The following is a 19630-nucleotide window of genomic DNA, read 5'->3' as shown; positions in this document are numbered from 1 at the left end:
CGGGGGCGGCCACTGGCCGGATCCAGCCGGGGAGGCTCCCGGCCGGTGCCTTTGGGGCCGGTAAAAACCCACAAGTCGCGTCGCTCAACTACAACCTGTTTATTATGGAGGGTTTTTTCCCAGGCAAGAGAAGGCGGGAGCACTCGTGTCCCGACTTCGGTCTTTGGGAACAGGAGAGAGGGCAGGGGGTGCTCCCTCCGCCGCCGGGACCGGGCACCTGCTGCGCCGGGCTGGAGCCGGGCGGTACCGAGCCGTGCCGAGCCGTGCCGAGCCCGGCGCCGCTCGGCGGGCAGCCCCGCCCCGGCTCCCCCCGGGCGGCGGTGGGCGGGGGCGGGCGGAGCGGGGCGCACGGCGCGGCACATCACAGCACGGCTCGGCACAGCACGGCTCGGCTCGGCTCCGCTCTCCCGCCATGGCATCCAAGTGCCCCAAGTGCGACAAGACCGTGTACTTCGGTGAGCGCATCCCCGGGGCCGCGCCCCGCATCCCCGGGACCTCAAACCGGCCCCCCAGCCCAGAGCCGGCGCTCGTCCCTGCCTTCCCTGAGCCCCGGTGCCTCCCCTTTTGCGCCTCTGGGATGTATCCCCGCGGGGCTCACCGGCGGCAGCTCCTTCTCCTCCGCCCGCATCCCCGGCTGGGCTGAGGGCTGGCCCTGGGGCAGGCGGCACGGAGCGTGGGGGTGATCCCGGGATTGCTGGGCTGAGGGAGGGAGGCAGGCGGTGAGCAGCCCCGGCTGGGAGTGTGCCCGCACCTGGGGCGCTGAGAGCGGGGCCGCTCCTGTCCCAGGCACTGCTGGCTTGGGTCAGGGGGACCCAGCCCACCCGACACGGCCCGTGCTGGGATGGGGCTCCCGCGATTCGGAGGATCTCTTGGGGCGGGGAAGTTGGCAGTGGCAGGTGCAAACAAAACCTTCTCGCAGCCGGTTTCTTTGATTCCCTGCAAACCTGGCCCCAGGTGTGCCATTCACCCCTCCCTGTCTCGCCGCGCCGCCAGCCCCCAGCGGGCTGTTCCCAGCTGGGCGAGCTAACGAAGGGTTGGGGGTTTCTACGGGACTTTTTCAAAGGCAGCTCCTGGGCTCGGAGGTCCATCCCAGCACGCCTGGGCTGGGTTAGGGCAGCAGCGAGTCCCTGCAGGTCTCCGAGGGCCCTTTTGGGGTTGTGGCTGGTCAGGATCTCCGGGAAGCAGGGCTGGCGTGCCTGCTGTCAGGCAGCGCGGGCTGAGCGCCGCCGCCCGGCTCGCAGGGAGGCGGGAGCAGCGGCTGATCCTCGGCCTTGGTGCCCCCGGGACGCGCCCCGAGGAGCTGCCCCGGCCCGGAGCCTCCCCGGCACTGACCCGACGCCCGGGTGAGCACCCCTGGGCCTGCAGCGTGAGCTCAGGATGGATCCGGAGCTCCAGCCCGAGCTGCCGCCGGGGACCTGCCGGCCACGGGGTCCGCTGGCCTGGCGCTGCCTCCCTACAGCCCTCCCTGCCCGTCTGCCGCCGCTGCTCCGGGGTCCAGCCCCTGTTGCCTCAGTGTGTTTGTTTGGTGGAGAAATACCAAAGGGTCCTGATCATGTTTGAGCATTGGAGACATTGGTGCTTTCATTCTTTTCCGGCCATCTCCAAGTAAACATAGGGAAATAGGAATTTGCTGTCTTCCTCCTTTAAATAAACCTATTTGTGTGTGGGTGGGAAGGGCTTGGCCCCTTGGATGTCTTTCTTTGAATGAATCTTTTCCTTTTTAAGCAAAAATAGTGCCTCCCCAGCCAGCTGGGCACTGACCCGGGGGCAGAGTTGCTCCTCTCGCTTCAGGGATGAGCCTGCCCCGCGTGGGGGGGTCGGGGCTGGGCTCAGGGACCCGGGGAGGAGGAGGCCAGGCGGGCTGTGCCGGGAGGAGAAGCGCCAGCCCCCAGCCGTGTCCGTGCTCTTCTTCTCTCCCCATGTCCTAGGGCACTTGTGGGTCTCCTGAGGATGTGGTGGAAGGGTAACAGGGCTGCACCCCCGGCCCCAGCTGCTCTCTCCCGGGAGGGTTTCTGTCCCCGTCCCTGCCCTGGAGGCAGGTGCCTGGCAGCGGGGCAGTGCCAGCCCCCATCCCACACCTTCCCGCAGGGAATGCTGCCCCTGAGGGAGCCGTGGGGAGAGGGGGTAGTGGTGAGCTGAAACGGGAGCAAAAAACTTCTCTGTGCTTAGAGCAGAGATAGGCTGGAGCACGTCCCTGTTGATGCCTTCAGCTTTCCCTTGAGGAACCGCCCAGGCTCTGGCAGGATAAACCCGAGTCCGTCTATTCAATGCATGAAAGCTCCACAGGCAAACTCGGAGCCTCTTTCCGGGTGCGGGTCCCGGGCTCTCCGGCCGGGGGGCCGCGTGGTTCGGTGGGAGGCGATGGGAGCTCCGCGTCCGGCCTTCGGTGTCGCTCCTGAATTCCTGGGCCGGCCCGAAGCTTAGCGGGGAGGCGATGCATAAAGCCCCGCTTGTTCGGGAGCCTGGCTGCGCTGAATGAGCGCGGGCAGCCCGGGCTGCCCGAGAGCCTGGGACTGCAGCCGCGGGCCGTGAATGGGAAATGCCGCCGGCTCCCGTTCCCCTTCCCGGCAGTGCGGAGCGGCTCCCAGCGCCGCCGCTCCTGGGTACCCATGGAAAACTCATTTCCAGCATGCCTGTTGCTTCACGCTCCCTGGAAAAATCCAGTGGGCTCCTCCCTGCGCAGGCGGGAGGATGTGGGCGTTTCCTGAGCTACAGAATGAGCTTTTTTTTCCTTTAAAAAGCACAGGGAAATATAAAAATAGTTTTTTGGCTTTTTTTCCCTTTTTTTTTGAAAGGAGGTTGAGGTCTGTGACATTGTTTCCAGGAACGGCTGGGGCTAACTTTCCTGCTCCGGGAGCTGGCTGGATGAAGGGAATGTTTGAGTGCGGGGCAGCTCCGTCCCGCCGGGCAGGTGGCACCGGGCTGCGCTCGGGCTTTGGGCTCTCGCTCCCGGCAGGAAGCTCCAGGGGCACCGGAGTGTCCCGCAGCCAAACAGCCACACATTCCCCCAGCTCCCTTTCGCATTGCTAAGCCTTAAATGAGTTTTGCAGGGTCACCGGGAGCCCTGGCCAAGCCTTTCCGCCTCCCATCCTTTCTTCCCAGAACAGCGGGGGATTGCGGCAGCAGGGGGTTTCCTGTTTTCCCATCCGAGCACGAGGCAGGCGCAAGCCCCAGGGATGCAGCGAGCACACGTGCGGGGGGCTCCGGGGGCTTTTGGGGAGCTCGCTGCGCCTGCTGGGGCTGGGAGGGCTGCTGCGAGGCTGCTGCTCTGTTTGTTCACCAAGGGGCATCACGAAAGCAGCAGGGAGTCACTCAGCAGCCTCCCCCAGGCTTAAAGCTGCTCTCCAGTGTCGGTTTGCCGGTGGAATTCCAGAGGGAGACTGAGGACACGGACACATCCAGCTGGAAGCGAGGCAGGCCCGAGCCCAGCGTGCTGCCGGGGGGCTGCAGCAGATGCCTGAGCCCGTGGGTGTGCAGGGGGACACGGGGTGCAGCCGGGTCCGGGTGCTCTCCCTGCACAGCACGGCACCGCCCGGCGAAATTCAAGCTGCAGAAGCCACTCTGCAATTAATAAGTAACTGCTGTGCTTGGCTGCAGGCAGGGAGACGGTGGGGCAGGAGCGGCAGGAGGGCTGGATTCCCATTACAGCCGTCCCTAACAAAGGAAGCGACTCTTCAGTGCAGCCGGGGCAGTGTCGGCACAGCCCTGGCCCTCCAGCACGGAGCGGGCTGGGCTCCTTGGGAACTGCCTCCTGCCAGGTCTGGGAGCGTGAGGGCACCTTGCAGAGTGGTAACTAAGGATGCTCCACTTCCCTGCTCCCCTGCCGATGGGAGTGATGCCTCTGTGGGAAGCTGAAGAACAGGCTGATTAGCATTAGTTTTTCCCTCAGGAAAAAAGCACGGGCTACAGAAAATGGTCTGTGGGAGTGTGGAACAGGGCGGTGTGAGGGCTGGGTCCCCTTGCTCTTGTGTCCTGGGCTTTGCTGGGATGCCTGACAGTGTAGTGCTGGCATTGCCAGCAGTGGGAGCGGTGCTGCTCCAGGGGCTGTGGGTGCAGGAGGCTGGGAGCTGGCAGGCAGCCCTCTGCAAACCCAGGGCTGCTCCTGGGTGACTCCGTTTGGTGTCTGGATTGTGGAGTCCTGCACCCCTGTCCCAGCTTCTAGGCAGGCAGAGATCCTCGTGTTCCCACCCTCCCTCCCTCCCTGGCAGGAGCACAGGGATGGGGAGAGGTGAGGTGATGGGACTGGAAAGGAAAGGCAGGGAAAGGCGGAGCAGGAACGCCCAAGCAAGAAGTAATGGAAAATCTGTCACCGCAGTGTTGCAATCAAACGCAGAGCCTGGAGCACGAGCCGTGGTGCCACTCCTGGCTGTGGTGGTGCCCACTGCTCCTGCCGTGGGCCCTGATGCTACCAGGGAGGTGATGGTGGGAGATGGGTCCTGGCATGAGGATGGGGAGCTGTCCCACCATCCTGCTGTGCACTTGCTGGTGGGGAGCCCCAGTGCTGCAGCCCCTGAGCATCCTCAGCCCTGGGCTGAGCCCTGCTTGGAGCTGTAGGGGGCCAGCAGGGTGGGGAGGTGAGGAGCCATGGGGCAGGAGGGGCACTTCGATAAGCTTGGCTGCTGCAGCATGTCCCAGAATCCTGCTCTTGCTGAAATGGGCCAGGAAACTGTCTTATTCTCCCAGCACTGCCTGCCAGAGATGACATGTCAGTGTGCAGAAGGAAGGAACAGCGTGCTCTGAACCAGCAGCTACGCAGGGAGTGGTTTGGTGTGTGCCTGCCTGTGCCCGGCTCTCACTGGCCACTCTGCCCCTGGCTGTGTGGGGGGCGAGGGCAGGGCTGCAGGTGGGCCTCTGATTTTCCTGGTGGTGTCCCCTGGCAGCGTGGGCTGCATCCCCTGCCCCCCTCCAGGGTCTTGTCTGCCATGCCTCACAGGCAGGGCTGCTATGGAAAGCAGCTGATTCCTTGGGCTCAGGCCTGGCTGGGTCCAGTGCCTGGCTGGAAACACTGCTGATCCTCCCCAGCACGGACACAGCCAAGCTGCCCAACCTCAAACACATCCCATTCAGATGCTGCTTGATGAAGCCCTGTGGAAAATGGTGAGGGACTTGCTGGAGGCTGCCCTGCAAACCCGAGCAGGAGATCCTGGCCAGGGAAGTGCCTGCAGCAGGTGAGGCTGTGGCAGAGGAGAGGCAGGGAGCAGCAGGGGCGACGGGAGCAGTGCTGTGCACCAAGGCTGTGGCTGGAAATGGAACAACCTTCTCTTGCACCCGAGTGGCTCAGCTGCACGGGGGCTCAGACCCCGGGAGGACCTTGTCTCTCCCCATGGCTGCAAGTGGGAGCCCCCGGGACAGTCCCTGTTCCCCCCAGCTGTGCTCTGCGGCAGGGCCGTACTGAGCTGGCTTTGTTGCACTCTTGGAGGGAGCCCAGCAAGCTGGAGGGCTGCCTTCCCTTGCCTTGCTGCAGGGAAGCTAAATATACACGTTTGGCCGCAAATCAGGGTGCGGTGCAAGCGTCAGCAGCGGCTGTGGGATGGGGGAGAGGAGCTGTGCCTGAGGAGGGCAGGGCTGGGGATGGGCCGGGGGGCACGGGAGGGCAGTGCAGGGCAGCGTGGCTGGGATATGGCTGGCATGGCAAGGGCAGCAAATCCTCAACCTTCCTTCCACCTTTTCCATCTCCTGGCCACTTTGTGAGGAGCTGGGGAAGGGATGAGGCTGCTGGCTCACGGCTCTTGGCTTTGTTTCCAGCCGTTTACTAGGCTCCTTTCCTTGCACTTTTCCTTCTTCATTCCTTTGTGTCTGCAACTGCTCTGAAGTGAATCTCCAGTCAGTCTGACAGCATCCCTCTCTGCCAGGGCTGCCTGTCTCTGGATCCCTGTGGGGATTTGGCATCCTTACTGCCAGACTGGGCCTTGTCAGCCCTTCCCCGTGCCCTGCCAGGGCTATGGTAGGATGGATGGGGCACAGCCCAGTCCTTTGCAGAGACGCAGCTGCAGTTATGGTTCCTTTTGCTGAATAAGCCTCCGCCTGGGAGCAGCACTGACGTCAGGCTGTGGAAATACCTGTGCGAGGGCCTGGGGCTGGCTCGGTGCGGCCGGCGGCACAGAAACTGGGAGGAGGGATGCTCTCTTCCCATCCTGAGAAGGTGCAGCCACCTCTGGCCTGTGCCAGCTGCTTTGTCTGGGCACGGCGGGTGATTAAGGGCTGAGCCGCGTTGTCTCTGGGGCGGGGCTGCTGTGGAGCCATTGGATCGGTCTGCCTCCACAGCCCCCTCGGCTGCTTGCCTGCTCCTGGCCTCTGGTGTCCCCCGGCAGTGTGGGCTGCATCCCCTGCACAGACAAATCCACCCCATGGCCGCGTCCTGCAGACGTGTCCCGGCTGTGCCTCACCTCTCCTCGGGGGTGTTTCCTCTGGGGAGAGGTTTCTCATCCATGGGCACCCCGTGCCCACCCACACAGGGCTGGCAAACTCCTGAGCCACACACGTGTGGCAGAGGCCAAATTCCTGGCTGCAGGGCTGAGTGTGTAAGGGGGGACCCGGGGGCCGGAGCGGGATGTGCTGGGAGAGCACGGGACAGCCTTTGGTGGCCGCGGCCGGCTGCAGTGACACGTCTGCACTGTGCCACCCCCTGCTCCCTGCTCGGAGCCGGACACGGCCGGCACTGCCAGCCCCGGGCTGCTCCCGGGGAGAGGAGCGGGGCTCCCCGGCAGCCGGAGGATGTGGCCACAGCCTTTTCCTCTGGAGCTGATGCAACAGCGGAGCAGCTGTGGCCGAGTGACAGGAAATCTGGGCGCTGGTCCCTTCCCTCCGCAGTGATTTATGGGATGGTGTGGCCGCAGGCTGCTGCCCTGGAAATGGGCTGGGGTGGCTCCAAGCTGCTTCCTCTGCTCGGTGCAAACAATGCCTTCTGGAAAGGCTGTGCCGGTCCCGGATGCATCCCCCGGGAATCCTTGTTTGCAGCCAGAGGATGCCCGACCGGGCTCTGGGCGGCATTTCCCTCTGGAGGCGAGGGCAGCCCCCGTGGTCCCGGGCTGTCCCTCCCTCCTGCCCATCCCTCATGGGCTGTGCGTGCCGCTGGGATCCCTCTCGCTCTGCGTGCCTCAGGGACGCATCGGCAGCGGGGTGCACCTGGCCGGGAGGAGCCAGCATTTCCATCTGCTGAAATATTATTGGGGGGGATCACTGGGGGAGCGTTGTGAATCGCGAGAGCAGGAAGGAGCTGCTGGGGGCTGTGGCCAGCTATAATTGCCGTGGCCTCTGGAAAACATCCGCTGGGAGCTTCCTCCTGGCTTTGTGGCCTGGCGGCGCTGGGTCGGGGCCGGGGGGAGCGCGGCTGGCGCTGGCTCCGTGCGCATCCCCTGGGACAAAGCCCAGCGGTGCTTTGGCCCCGAGCCCCTGGCTCGGCTTGCAGCCCATCACGCTCGGCTTCCCTCCCTGGTCACCCCGGGGAGGAACCTTCCTGCCGGGAGGGCTGGGGGGATGCAGGCCCCTGCACTGGCCCCAGGGCAGTGGGGTGCTAGGATCTCCGTGTTCCCCCAGTTTTGGGGAATCCCTGCGGTCTGGGGGCTGTTCACCCTGCAGCTGGTTCTCTGCTCCCAGAGGCAGATGAGGGCTGCAGAGGAAAAGGAGGGCAGCTCTGGCCCTGGCTCCTTCCTGTGTGCTGCATTCTGTGAGGGGCTGGGGAGACACGCTCCCTCCTGAGCCCCTGGGCTTGGAGCCAGCAGGGATTAGCCCTGGCAAATTTGGGCAGGCAGGCCAGATCCCAGGCTCTGGTGGGGCATCCCTTTGCCCTGCTGTCTGCTCCTGCCTGGGTTTGGTTCAACAGCCTGTGTGTCATCAGCAGGAGCTGGGTTTGGAGTTTCTTCCAACTGATGTGAGTCCCCAAAGTCCATCTCTCGTGTGCTTGCTTGGGGGTGCTCTGGAGAGTCCCCTGTGCACCCTGGTGCAATGGCTCTGGCTCTGCCCTGTCACACTGCCCCTCCCTCCCGCCCGGCTTTGCACTGGGGTGGAATTTTTGGGTGATGATGGCATTGTTATCGTGGCCTTGTGACGTGCCCGGATGCAGCTGTTTGTCTTGGGAGGAGGGTGGCCCTAGAAGCCAGGACCTGCCCTTTGGGGAGCTCTTGACCCCCATCTCAAATGGATGCAAACAGGTGACATTTGCCGAGGTCCTCGGGGGGAAACCCAACATCGCGGAGGAGGTCTTCTCATGGAGTGCAGCCAGCTCTGGTTGCACTTTTATTTGCTTGTTAAATATTTTATTTGGCTCTCCTGATTTAGTTTTACGGTGGCTTTAACGGGCTCTCACTGTTTCCCAGCTGTCTCTGCACATGTGCAGGGCAGAGGGAGGGCCAGCAGGAATCTGTGGGGGGCACAAGGCAGCCCGCGGCCGCCCAGGAGCTGCGAGGGAGAAGGGATGGTGCAAGGCTGGGGATGCAAGTGGAGCACTGGCAGCCTGTGCTGCCTCCCAGGGTGCTCCTGGAGACCTGCAGCTCAGGGCCAGATGGAAGGATTGTATTTGTATTCATACAACCAGTCTCAAAGCATTTGCCTTGCCTGAATTTGCCCACTGGTGCTTTGTCACTGTTTTCAGTGCTGGCAACGAGTTGCTCTGCAGGTTTGTGGCCGTGCAAGGACTGTGGCTGTGCACCCATCCACACGTCCTGCCTGTTCCTGGGCTGGGGGCAAGGGGGACAGCTGTTTTCCAGGCCACATGTCCATCCTGGGTGACAGTGGAGGCCGTCTGCCATCCCCTGCTCCTGGGAGCATCCCTGGAGCTGCTGCTGAGGCTCCCAGGGAGAGGCTGGCTGTGCGTGGGGGAGTGTGACTGCAGGGGCGGGGTGGGCATGGAAACGCCAAATATTTGAATGGGAGTGAAGTCATTCCGGGTAACGCAGAGGGTAAAAATAGACACGGGGAGTAGGAAAGAAAATGCTACCGTTGCTGGACTGGCGCGTGGGAAAGCGCGGCTGTGGCACGGCAGCTGGTGGTGTCCTGCTTCCAGCTGGGACAGGGTTAATATTCTCCTTAATAGCTGCTGCGGTGCTGTGAGGGGTCAGAGAGCAGGGGCTTGTGCCTACGGCCCACAGGGCTGCAGGGGCCCTGGGGGCTGCAGCACAGTGGTTCCTCCTTGTAGCGTGGCACAGTGTGAGCAGCCTCCCCTTGAGTGAGTGCAGCCCCTCTCGGGGGCAGCCCCGTGGTTCCCAGGGCCTGGCTTCCCCCGAGGCTTCAGCGGGTGCTGGGCAGTGGCTCACCCCTCTCTCGTGTCCCCTGCAGCCGAGAAGGTGTCTTCCCTGGGCAAGGACTGGCACAAGTTCTGCCTGAAGTGTGAGCGCTGCAACAAGACCCTGACCCCGGGTGGGCACGCCGAGGTAAGAGCTGCCAGGGCGGGCAGGGTGGGAGCCGTGCTGGCACTCAGGGGGGCCGGGTGGGATGAAAATCCCAAAGCCAGGGCTGGGGCAGATACCTGATGCCATGTGGAGGCGCTGTCCCTGCAGCGTGCAAGCCCAGGAGAGCGCACTGTGGCTTTAAACGCTGCTGCTGCAGCTCAGGGTGCTCTTGTGCACAGCCCTGGGCGAGCCACAGAGTGGTGCTGGCACCACGTGCAGTGTCCCTGCTCTGTCACCCTGGGCTCCCAGGCAGCTCCGGTGGGCTTGGCATGCCCCAGTAAGCACTTGAAGCTCCATGCGCTGGGCAGGCTTGTTTGGGCATTGCACAGCTCTGGAGAGGTGCGTGTGCTGAGAGCCTGCAGTGACCTGCGGTTAAAAACACCAAGAACGGGGAGTGTCTGGGTTGCCACGGCAACGAGAGCTCGGCATTGGTGCTCTCTCTGCCCCGGAGCTTGTTCTGGAGAGGATGCCACTGCCACTGCCCTGCGCCTGGGTGTGTGAAGGTGCCATGCTGCTGGTTGCAGTGCTCATGCTTGGAGCAGCTGTATTTCTGCTGGGCAGTGTCCCTGCGTGACACCCGGCGCCCTGGCTTTGCACAGCACCTGTCATTCCACAGTGTCACCAGCTCCTTAGCTTGGCTCTAGCAGGCAGCACAGCTGGGGAGCAGCAGGGACAGCCGTGCTGGTGGCCCCCAGCCCGTGGGGAAGCGGGGCCTGTCCTGCCAGTGAGGTGGATCTGTGCTCCAGGCCGGGTTAAGCCCAGAAGATTTGCTGCCTCTCCATATAAGGTTGGGTTCTGTTCCCATAGGGGATGGCAGCCAAGCCCCACTGACTCTGCCGGCAGCAGATTTGGCCCTTCCCTGCTTTTTCTCCCTCCTTTGAGGAGGCTAGGTTGGAAAGGTGTCGCGGGGAGACCAGTTAAATGTTTACCCTCCCCTCTGGCATGGCAACACTGTGAGCACACTCATATTTATGCCTTGCAATATTTTGCAGCTGCCTTTGGCCAGCCCAGAGCTTTCTCCCTCCTCAGCCTTACCTCTGGCTGTCCTGGCCTTTGTCTTTGGGGCACCTCTGCTCAGCTGCCACCCTACCCTGCCTGGGCAAGCAGTCCTTGCCTTGCAGCAGAGGGATGGAGGCAGAGCACGGGGCAGGAGCAGGGCTGAGTGGGGCCAAGCAGGTAATGGGGTGGGATTCTGCCTGAGCATGGGCTCCCAGTGGGTTTTCTACCCAGGGCAGTGTGTGTGGCAGCCCTGCTGGCCCCCTGCTCCAGCCACAAACACTCTTTCTTTTCTCTTGGACTGGGTTACAGCTGGCCCATGAGAAACGGGGAGTTCTGGGGTTTATCGCCTGCCTCCTGCCTTCCTGTGGTAATCGCCCCAGACGATAGCGGGGTCGATAGCAGCTGGGCTGGGACCAGAGCCCTTGTGGGGCCTCTGATCTCGGGCCAAGGCGAGGGAAAGGCCAGGCTGAGCTCCCACGGTGCTCTGAGCACGGAGAGTGGCCTGGCTGTGCATGCTGAGGGGTGAGGCCATGCCTCGCTCCGGTGCCACACGGCAGGGCCGGGGTGTGGAGGTGCCCACGGCTGAGCTGCCATGGCCACTGCTGCTCCAGCCCCAGGGCACCACCTGTGCCCAGCAGCCCAACCTGTGCCCAGCAGCCTGAGTGCTTGATGCAGGCAAAACCCCGAGTGCTCAGGCTGGGTTAGGCTGGTGCTGCAGACCCAGAACTGGGTGATTTTAGGGTGCTGGCATGGCCATGGTGGTCTCTGAACACCAGAGGATGAAGGTGCTCCTGAGGGAAGCGTGGCACCGCTCAGCATCCTAACACTGCCCTCTCTCCCCAGCACGATGGGAAGCCCTTCTGCCACAAGCCCTGTTACGCCACGCTCTTCGGCCCCAAAGGTACGTCCCTGTCCCCTGGCCTGTGGTGCTGGGCTCGGGGCTGCAGGAGGGGCCAGGCCCCCTCATCCCCACTGGTGGCCCCAGCAACATCCCAGAAGCCAGGCTAGCATGGGCTGAGCATTGAGCCAGCAAATGGCAGTCCCAGGCCTGCTGTCTGCTTGTGCAGAGGGAGAGAAAAGCTGCTGGAGGGAAGGAAGGAGGGAGGGAGGGAGGAAGGAATCTATTCTGACAGCTGCCTTTTTTTTTAATATTTAAAAAAACAAATTCCCATTCAAACAGAAGGTGGAGTTAGTCTCCTATCCCAGATGTGGCTGGAGAAAGCCTGGGTCAGGAGAAAGCCAGCTGGGGCTGAAATGCAGCAGTGGCCCCTGACTCAGCGGGGCTGGGGGAGGAGGGACAGGGGGCTGGGGGCACGATGGAGACCCCGAGGGCTCCCAGGCCCCTGCAGCCTCTGTGTGCCCCTCTGCAGGGGTGAACATCGGCGGGGCCGGGTCCTACATCTACGACAAGCCGCAGATCGAGGGGCAGACTGCCCCGGGACCCATCGAGCACCCAGTGAAGGTGGAGGAGAGGAAGGTCAATGCTGCACCTCCCAAGGGACCCAGCAAAGGTGAGGGGCAGGGCAGGACGGGTAGCCTGGCCCTTTGCTGTGCCGGGCAGCCAGTGCAGAGCCACCGTGTTTGGTGACGGTGTGAGCTGCAGGGGTTGTGTGTGGGATCCACCCACCCCGGTGTGTCCTGGCTGAGATGTCCCCCCACTTCCCAGGCACATGTCCTCTTCTCTTCCAGCCTCCAGTGTCACCACCTTCACCGGGGAGCCCAACATGTGCCCGCGCTGTGGCAAGAGGGTCTACTTTGGTAAGGTGGCAAGTGGGCAGTGCGTGCTTGCTTCGGGGTGGCATGGCCCCACGGGGTGGCATGGCCCCATGGAGCTGGGCTCTGTGCAGGAACCCTGGGGCATGCAGAGAGGCTGGGAGCAGGGTTTGGATCAGAGAGGGGGTTGTGGGTACAGAGGGATGTGCCTGAGGGGCCTTCAGGGGTGGGTCCTCGTGGATATACTCCTGGGTGCAGGGCTTTATCTCCATTGTACCCGGTGCTGTGCCACCTTCCATGTGGTAATAGCTGTCCTCAGCCATCCTCTGTCACCTGAGAGGCACCAGAGGGCTGGGAGGGATGTGGGAGGCTGGAGATCCTGAGGGCTCTCCTGGGATTTTGTGATATCCCCATGGGGAATGCTCCCCTTCAGCATGTTGCAGGGGGCTGGTGTGACCCTCTCTCCTTGTCCCACTCCAGCTGAGAAGGTGACTTCTCTGGGAAAGGACTGGCACCGTCCCTGCCTACGCTGTGAGCGCTGCAGCAAGACGCTGACCCCGGGGGGACACGCCGAGGTAAGGGGGTGCCAGCCTCAGAACCTGGTCTGCACACCTGGGGATGCCAGCAGGGCACGGCTGAGATGTCCCAGGCCATCCTGATGGCACCCACTGCCTTTGCAGGAGGGCAGGGCTGGGAGGAGCAGCCCCTCAGCCTGGGGAGCTGCTGGGGTTGTTGGGGTGTGTGCAGGAGAAGAGCATGAGAGGTGTCCAGCCAGGCGACACACCCTGGGGACTGGATTTTCCCTGGCCCCAGCCCAGGTGACAGGTTTTTCTCTCTGCCCCGCACAGCACGATGGCCAGCCGTACTGCCACAAGCCCTGCTACGGGATCCTCTTCGGCCCCAAGGGTGAGTGACAGCCTGGGGACACAAGGGGGGCACCCAGGCCGGGGCACGTGCCCTGCCTGGGCTGCCACTGTCCATGCTCGTGCCACCACCCAGAGGGGACATCTCCCTGGAGCATGCCACCTTCCCGCCCGTTGCCGGGGTTGGCTGTCAGTGGTCTCTGCCCCAGCACGGGAAAAGGTGGTTCTGGGCAGGTCGCGCTTTCGAAGAAGGAGTCTGGACTCTTGCTTTTGGTCTTCAGTTGAGTTTATTGTTCCTTATCTACAGAGTTTTTCTGTCTGTCCAGCCGAGGTCTGATCAGCAAGACAGCCAAGGGCACTCTCCCCCGCCCAGGGGGCGGTTGTCTCTTTTATAGTGAAAACTACGTATTAGATATTTACCTTTAATTTCCAATACTTTTCGCCCTTGTTGGCAAGTGCACTTTCTCTATGAACCAATCCACGCATGCCAACAACATCCTGAACATGGATGCCAAGGGGAAGAAAGAAGGAGGACAGGGCACGCCCAAATCCCTCCATCTTAGAACCCCTGACTTCCATGTATAGAATTCCAAACCCCCCTGTACAACATATAAAACCCCCCTGTACAGTGCTCTAAAAATTTTTTTCCTTCACCCTGTGATTCCTACTACTGTGCCACTTAAACTTTTGTGGCCTGTAATTCTTCATATAAGGTTGGCAATTTGCTCCATGAATTAAGATCGAATTTCCAGGTGTCTTTGGCTTCCTGCCAGGGTCTCCGAGCCCCTGCCAGGGCTTTGAGACATCCAGGGCATCCAGAGAGATGCTCTGGGTTCCGACAGCCCGTGTCCTCACCCTCCTGTTTCTCACCCCGTGCAGGTGTCAACACCGGAGCTGTGGGAAGCTACATCTACGACAAAGACCCCGAGGCAAAGAACCAGCCCTAGGCAGCGCCCGCCTGCCCGCACGCTCTGTGCCCCTGCCCTACTAACCTGCTGCTCCCAGCCCAGCAGACCCTCACCCGGCTGGCCACAGAGCTGTGCCCTCTCTGCTGTCTCTACTCCTGGCAGGACACTCCTGCCCCCGGGTTATTATCATGGTCTCTAATATAAGCTTCAGTGTTTTAAGGCTAAGGTAGAAGGTATCTCTGGTGGTTCCCAATGCGCTCTGCCCTCCCCAGCCCTCCCACCAGCCCCCAAGTGTGGCAGGCAGCAGGGCAGGTGGGGATGTCCCCGTGGGCAGGGGATGGCGGGTGGCACCCAAAGGTCTGGGGATGGGAGAAGGTGCTGGCAGGAGTCCCACCACGGGAGGGTGCTCCAGGCTGTCCCTCAGTGCTTGGGGTTGGGGTGAGGGTGCCCAGCCCTCTTCCTCACCAGCTGCTGGAGATGTGTGACATCTGGCAGCACTGCCCTTCTGCTGGCCCTTGCCCGGCTCCATGCCTGGCTGTCTCTGTCCCTCGGTCCCACAGCTGACCCTGTCCACTGTTGGGTCTGGCAGCTCCCTCCATCCCTGTCTTTGAATCCCTGTAGGTGCACCCAGGCAGGTGCCCCAGCCTGCTCTGCGGGCTGGTTTAGGTTGGTGCCCCCCATCCTGATGCCCCTGGAGGCACAGCCTGTGCCAGGGGGCACCTGGCAGCTGCAGCCCTGGTGGAGGGGGCTCTCCTCTCCCCACCTTTGGAGGACAGAGCGCATTGGGCTGGTGGCCTGGGCAGCAGACCCCGCTGCTTCCCAGAGCCGGAGGTTTCTCATTGTTGTTGTTTATTTATAAGCAGTTGTAAATGTGCTCCTTGCTTTGGAGAATGACACGTGCCCCCTCTCACCCGTCCCCCGTGCACGCCCAGCCCTGCCGTGCCCAGGAGAGCAGGGAGGGGCTGGGGCAGGACCCCCGGGCAGCGAGCCCTGGGTGCCAGCACCCGCTCTCTTCAGGCTCCCTGTGCAGGGCCGACTTTTGTTATTTGCTGACAATAAAGGTTTTGAGAGATGTGCTGTGCAGCTCAGCTCCGGGTGGAGTGGGGGACGCTGTGCACAGCACAGAGCATCCCTCGGGTCCCGTGACAAGGTGGGACCCTGTAGCCCCATCCCAGCTGGCTCCTCCTGGGCCGGCCTGAGCAGCTCCAGAGGGGCCCGAGCTCCTCCCGAGGAGCTGTTCCTGCTCTGCGGGCACGACAGCCTTGTAGGAAGCTGTGCTGCCCTGCAGGCAGGATGGGATGGGGTGGGATGGGTCCCTCCCGGCTTTGGGGAGTGGGAAACCAGTGGAGGGAAGTAAAAGCTCAGGTGCCATTGTTCCTCCAGCCCGGGCTTGCTGGGCAGGCACAGTGCCTGAGTGGGGCTGCCCTTGGGAAAGCTCAGCCTGGCAGCAGCAGGGCAGGAATGCAGTGTGGGGACACTGCCCTGTCCCAGCCAGATGGCAGCCCTGCTGCCAGGCCAGGTTTAGACATCCAGCCGTTCCCCCTCGGAGCCGGGCGTCTGGAGAGAGGCACGGAGCCTCGGGCTGCCAAGGCAAACACGGGTTCTGGGAACTGCTCGGGCTCGTCCCTTCTGTCACGTTCTTGCAAGAACCCCTTGGGCCTCCTGCTGGCCGTGCCCCCCTGGGGACCCGGGCATGCCGCTGGCCCGGTCTGCTGGGGAAACAGAGCCCTGCTGGCCCGGAGCTGCTCCGTGCCGGGCACAAGGGTTCCGGCCAGCTCAGGCAGGGCACAGCTGCGGGACAGGGCCGGCAGGAGCAGCGCTTGTCCCGGCTGGCAGCAATCCAGCGGCACGCAGCCCGTTCCCAGGCACAGAGGGCTGGGCAGCGAGCTCCCGGCTCGGGAACGGGCTGTGTGTTCGTGTTTTGGTGCGGTTTCCATGGAGACGTGACCCCGCGGATGCTCTGGGGACACGGCTGCGGTGTAAATCAGAGCGGTGTCGCTCTGCCGCTCCTGCCCTGACCCGCAGCCGCAATTTGCCAAGCTCGCCCCGTGCAGAGCAGCGGTGCTGAGCTGGGGGTGCCCATCGCTCCTCCGGGCCCGGCAGAGCTGCCAGCGACGCCCTCGGCACCAACCCATCTCCCCTTGCAACTCTTATTTCCCATCATTAATTAACGAGCTTAATATGCCAGCCTCTCTGCTAGCCTGTGGCCGTCCCCTGCAGCAGGAGCTTCCCTGATGGCCTGCACAGGCTGATTCTCCTCCCTGGCCCCACGCTGTGCACCAGCCAGGCTCAGCAATGCCAGCAGGATCCCACCACGGGCTGGCTTTCCCCTCAATTCCTTTCTTACTTTCTTTTTTTAATTTATATTTTTAATTTTTTTTTAATCCTTACATTTTATTTCCCCCATGAGAGTTTTGCTGGAGGAATGCAATGATATCAAAAATAGACAAAATTCAGCTCTGCTGCACCACGGAGTGCTGGGAAGCCTGCAAATGTCCCAGCATTCTGCTCTGCCAAAGGGCACAACCTGGCTGCTCAGGCTCTGGGTGGGCAATGTCCCCGCACCCTCAGGTAGGTGGAGGGTGCCTCTCATGACACAGTGTCCCCAGGTACAGAAGGTACCCACAGGGTGGGTGTTAAGAGCAGGAACCTGAATGCTGTAGGAGTCTTTGGGGTCCTACATGCATTGAGGGGCTGGGGCTGTCTCTGTGCTCCTGGGTCAGTTTGGGGACCAGGGCACAGACACAACAGAGTGGCACTTTCCTCAAGCAGGGAAGGCAGCTTTGGCCTGTAATCCTTGGTGCATTTTTGTATTTATTTTTGGAGGCCTATGTGAGCTTAAAGTGTTCCTTTACTTGAGGATTGGAAAACATCCTTCCCCTCAGGGATGTCAAATATTTAAATTTTTTTTTCAGCTTGGACTTGCTAGTGGGATAAAAAAGTCGGAGGGCCCTGGTGATTACAGACAAGCTCTCCAGGGTACAGATGAAAATAGAGAACAAAGTGGATGCAGCTTTGCTTGGAAATCCCCCAAGCCCTGTGGATTTGTCCTGGGACATTTCACTTGCTGGCTCCCAGGTTTCCTGGGAGCCAGCAGAGCTCACCAGAGAACTTAGCAGCTGGTCAAACTGTTCTGAGGGCAGTCTGGGTGACGGGTGCCAGCCTGGGTGTCCCCAGGCTGCAGGAGGAGCAGGATTGTCACCTAGTGGTGCTTCTCAACACAAGGCTGAGGTGCCTGTGCCACCAGAAATGGGGCTGCACAGCTTGTGCCATCCTTCACGGCCCAGAAAAAGGATGGAGAGTGCACAAAGGCTGCTCTAGAGAGGCACAGCACGCTGCACACGTGGGAAACACCAGGAAAGGAGCTGGTAGGGGTGGGAATGATGAGGGCAGCCCTGGGTACATCTGAGCCAGTCCATGCAGGGAAAGGAGATGCAGCCATCATGGTGTGGAGGGTCCTGACATGCAGGGAGACAGCAGGACTGGATGGCTCTGGGACACCGGGGGCCAGAGCAGCACAGCTGGGCACAGAAGCCAGACAGACTTAAAGCATTTGCTGGGAAGTCAATAAACAGGAGCCAAAAGGATGAAGTGCTGGAAGATGTGATTTAAGATGGGATATTGAAAGTGACCCAGTAAGCACAGCTTGTTTCCACGCAGGCCAAGAGCTGGCTCAGCTCTTGGAGTCAGCAGAGGGGCTCTCCTGGCCTGGCTGAGCTTGGGCTTGGTCCCAGTGGGAGGTTAAAGAACTGGGTGCAACTACTGGAGAGGGTGTAGGAGGGCAGGCAGGGATGAAGAAGGAGGAATGGCACAAAACCAAGCAGAGGAGAAGGACTTGGGCTGTAAATCCCCCTGCCAGTGCAGTGCCCTGGAGTGTCAGGCAGGGAGAGCTGCTGGTGCAGGCTCTGGCTGTGACCCTGGTGAGGGATGTGCTGGCTCTCCCTCACCAGAGTTGCTGCCTGGGGCATCCACGAGGGAACACCCAAGGATGCAGGTGGAGCTCTGCATCAGCCTTTAGGTTTTCAGGCAGGTGAGCTGGGAACCATCCCGGGAGCTCCAGGGGCTCCTGGAGTGCCCAGGGGTAGACTGCTGGGGGAAGAATACCTGTGCCAGCATGGAGGCGTGCAGGCTGCTAATGTGAGCAAACTTGTGACTCCTTCTCCTCTCTCTTGCTCTGCCCTGGCCCTCTGTCGTGCCTAGGTATGTCAGAGCACAGTAATCACATCCTTTTCACCTTCCTGCTCCACTACCACAGCATGACCACGCTGAGCTGTGTGCTCACAGAGAGAGCAAACACTTCTGCACCCCTTTGCCTCACCTCCAGTGAATTTTTAACCAGGAATAAAAGGTGTGGCATCAACAGCCTGGAGCCAGCCCAGGGAGGCTGGGAGGTGATCCCTGGCACAGATCCCCTGAGAGTAGCCCCTGAGTGTTGTCCACAGTCCCTGCCAGCCCCAGCACCCATGTGCACCTCCCTGGCAGGCAGAGGCAATCCCTGCTGGACACTGGGCAGCTCTCCAAAGCAGCAGACTTTGCTTCCTTGACAATCCTGGCCCCATTTGGTAGCCACAATAGAAACAGCCAGGCCATGCCAGGAAAATGTACCAAATCCTCCCCCAGCAGGATTTAGCCAGGAGGTTTCCTTGGGCTGCCACTAATGGAAACTTGCAGAAAAGAGCAGATGGTAGCAGAGACTTTGGCCAGACTGTGCTCAGGGAGACTGCGGGAGCCTGGGTGGAATTGGAGGAGATTTTCCACATCTTGGCAGGTTTGGAAAGGCAGACAAGGGCTGCCACACCCTTTTGTCCCAGGGATGGAAGCCGCACCGTGTCCCTGTTGTCCCCACGTGGGCAGCCCTGCGTGCTCCATCCGCACAGAGCCGGGAGCTCCGTGTTTGTTATTGCTCGTGCAGTGTAACATTAACCCCGTGATGATAATTCACACCCTGCCTCTGAGGGTGAGAGCTGACCTGACAAGGGGCTGTGCGGGCAGCCAGCTGCCTGAGCTGGCCTGGAAGCGTTTTTACAGTTTCAGCTGGAAGCAGACATGTGATTGCCTGTGCCCGAGGCAGGACGGCTCTGCACTGTGTCCCCAAGGGCACTGAGCACAGATTTTGGCGTGGCAGTGAGTGTATTTGACAGGCTCAAGCCCTTTGGGGCTTTACAGCACCAGTGGCAGTGTGCTGGTGGGTGTGCCACAAACCCACAGAGTGCCCCTTCCCCAAGCCCCGTCCCCAAGCCCCCCACCAGAAGGCCTTTCCTGCTGCTGTCTTGCTCACAATTACTCCCAGCCTGTCAGCTTTATGAAGACATATCCCAGAGGTTTTCCTTCGGGTGTAATTTGCCCTGACAGCCGCCTTCGTGCCTGTGTTTTCCTGTCTGTCTGGTAATGGGATTAGCCGCTTGCAGATCCGGAGGGATGGAAGGGGAGTGGGGGCAGAGCCCGCCAGCCCCTGTTGCAGGGCAGTCCGGGAGCTCCACGGGCCTTTTGATGGCATCACGCGCCTGGCAGCTCCCCCCAGCTTCTGCCAGGCTTATTTTAAGCCATCCTATAATTTTCTTGTCAAATTAGAGTTCCACACTGGGTTGTGTGGTGCATATTTTACAACAAATAGTCTCGGCTGAGAGGGCCTTTGACATGCACAAGTGTGGGCTGAAACATGGCCAGGGAGGGAGATTTTGCAGGACTCACGGTTGTGAGAGTGCTGGACTGGGGTGTCACCGGCCCCTGGCTCACTGGTGCATCCTCTCCCCTCTGTGCA

The 19630-nt window shown here is 61.6% G+C and overlaps 1 protein-coding gene across 1 annotated transcript; it reads left to right on the top strand.

The window, feature by feature from the left end:
• Positions 1-284: 284 nt before the first annotated feature.
• CRIP2 (cysteine rich protein 2) lies at positions 285-14593 on the top strand. Its single transcript, XM_064427461.1, has 8 exons — positions 285-455; positions 9274-9368; positions 11229-11286; positions 11756-11896; positions 12075-12143; positions 12579-12673; positions 12947-13004; positions 13841-14593. The coding sequence occupies exons 1-8, from the start codon at positions 413-415 to the stop codon at positions 13906-13908; spliced, it is 627 nt and encodes a 208-aa protein (XP_064283531.1). The 5' UTR covers positions 285-412; the 3' UTR covers positions 13909-14593.
• The last annotated feature ends 5037 nt before the right edge of the window (positions 14594-19630 follow it).

The sequence above is a fragment of the Passer domesticus genome, chromosome 7, assembly GCF_036417665.1.
Source record: "Passer domesticus isolate bPasDom1 chromosome 7, bPasDom1.hap1, whole genome shotgun sequence".
Lineage (NCBI taxonomy): Eukaryota > Metazoa > Chordata > Aves > Passeriformes > Passeridae > Passer > Passer domesticus.
Note: the sequence above shows the minus strand (reverse complement) of the source record. Positions and strands in the feature narration are given on the sequence as shown.

What these genes read in the sequence shown, in the direction of transcription:
- CRIP2 (XM_064427461.1), top strand. Translation starts at nt 413, where the DNA reads ATGGCATCCAAGTGCCCCAAGTGCGACAAGACCGTGTACTTCG. An exon ending in CGACAAGACCGTGTACTTCG is followed by an intron (nt 456 to 9,273) that starts GTGAGCGCATCC and finishes TGTCCCCTGCAG; the next exon opens with CCGAGAAGGTGTCTTCCCTG. An exon ending in GATCCTCTTCGGCCCCAAGG is followed by an intron (nt 13,005 to 13,840) that starts GTGAGTGACAGC and finishes CACCCCGTGCAG; the next exon opens with GTGTCAACACCGGAGCTGTG.